Consider the following 871-nt stretch of genomic DNA (forward strand, 5'->3'; position numbering starts at 1 on the left):
GCGTGGGGGAGTGGGGGACTGGGGGGACTCGGTCTTCTGTTGGGGGATTTGGGGATTTTTACTTCTTCTGTGTCAGACTGTGTGGGATTTTTTTATGGGGATTTTGACTTTTACTGTTTAATTTTTTTTTGGTGTGATCTGGGGAAGGACATCATGGGTGATTTTTTTGGGTGTTATCCGTGGGGGACATCGTGGGGAACTTGAAAAGCTGGTAATTTTCACTTTTTTTGGGGTTATTATGTTTTTTGTGATTTTCCCCCGTGATTTTATTATTTCTTTGATGGTAATTTTTTGGGGGGTATGGGGTCAGGTGGGGGTACTGGGGGGGGAGTCTATCCCCCAATTATCCCCAAATTCTGATAAATGGCGGTAATTTTGATTTTTTGAGTTAATTTCGTTATTTTTTGGGTGTTTTTCCCCGTGATTTTTTCGTTTGTTTAACGGGTGATTTTTTGGGGGCATGTGGGGTACTGGGGAAGGGGTCAAGTCTGTCCCCCATTACCCCCAAATTATCAAGATTCCCCCCATGATCCCCCAGGGGACCACGACATCGTCACCCCCGCCTACACAGAGACTGCCTCCACTGTCACCGTCACCCGCCTGCCCCCACCCGTGAGTACAACCCACTCAACCCACTCAACCCACTCTTGTTCTGCCCACTCTTGTAGTACAACCCACTCAACCCACTCAACCCATTCAACCCTCTCAGCCCTCTCAACCCTCTCAACCCACTCAACCCACTCTTGTTCAACCCACTCTTGTAGTTCAACCCACTCTTGTAGTTCAACCCTCTCAACCCTCTTAACCCTCTCAACCCATTCAACCCTCTCAGCCCTCTCGACCCTCTCAACCCTCTCAACCCACTCAACCC

The 871-nt window shown here is 48.7% G+C and overlaps 1 protein-coding gene across 1 annotated transcript in view; it reads left to right on the forward strand.

The window, feature by feature from the left end:
- Positions 1-153: 153 nt before the first annotated feature.
- LOC108665486 (non-classical arabinogalactan protein 31-like) overlaps positions 154-871 on the forward strand; it is a 2,276-nt gene continuing 1,558 nt past the window's right edge. Inside the window, exons 1-2 of the mRNA XM_018152241.1 lie at positions 154-157; positions 539-612. Of these exons, the coding sequence (XP_018007730.1) occupies positions 154-157; positions 539-612 (78 nt within the window). The remainder of the gene's footprint in view (positions 158-538; positions 613-871) is intronic.

The sequence above is a fragment of the Hyalella azteca genome, unplaced genomic scaffold, assembly GCF_000764305.2.
Source record: "Hyalella azteca isolate HAZT.00-mixed unplaced genomic scaffold, Hazt_2.0.2 contig712, whole genome shotgun sequence".
Classification (NCBI taxonomy): Eukaryota; Metazoa; Arthropoda; class Malacostraca; order Amphipoda; family Hyalellidae; genus Hyalella; species Hyalella azteca.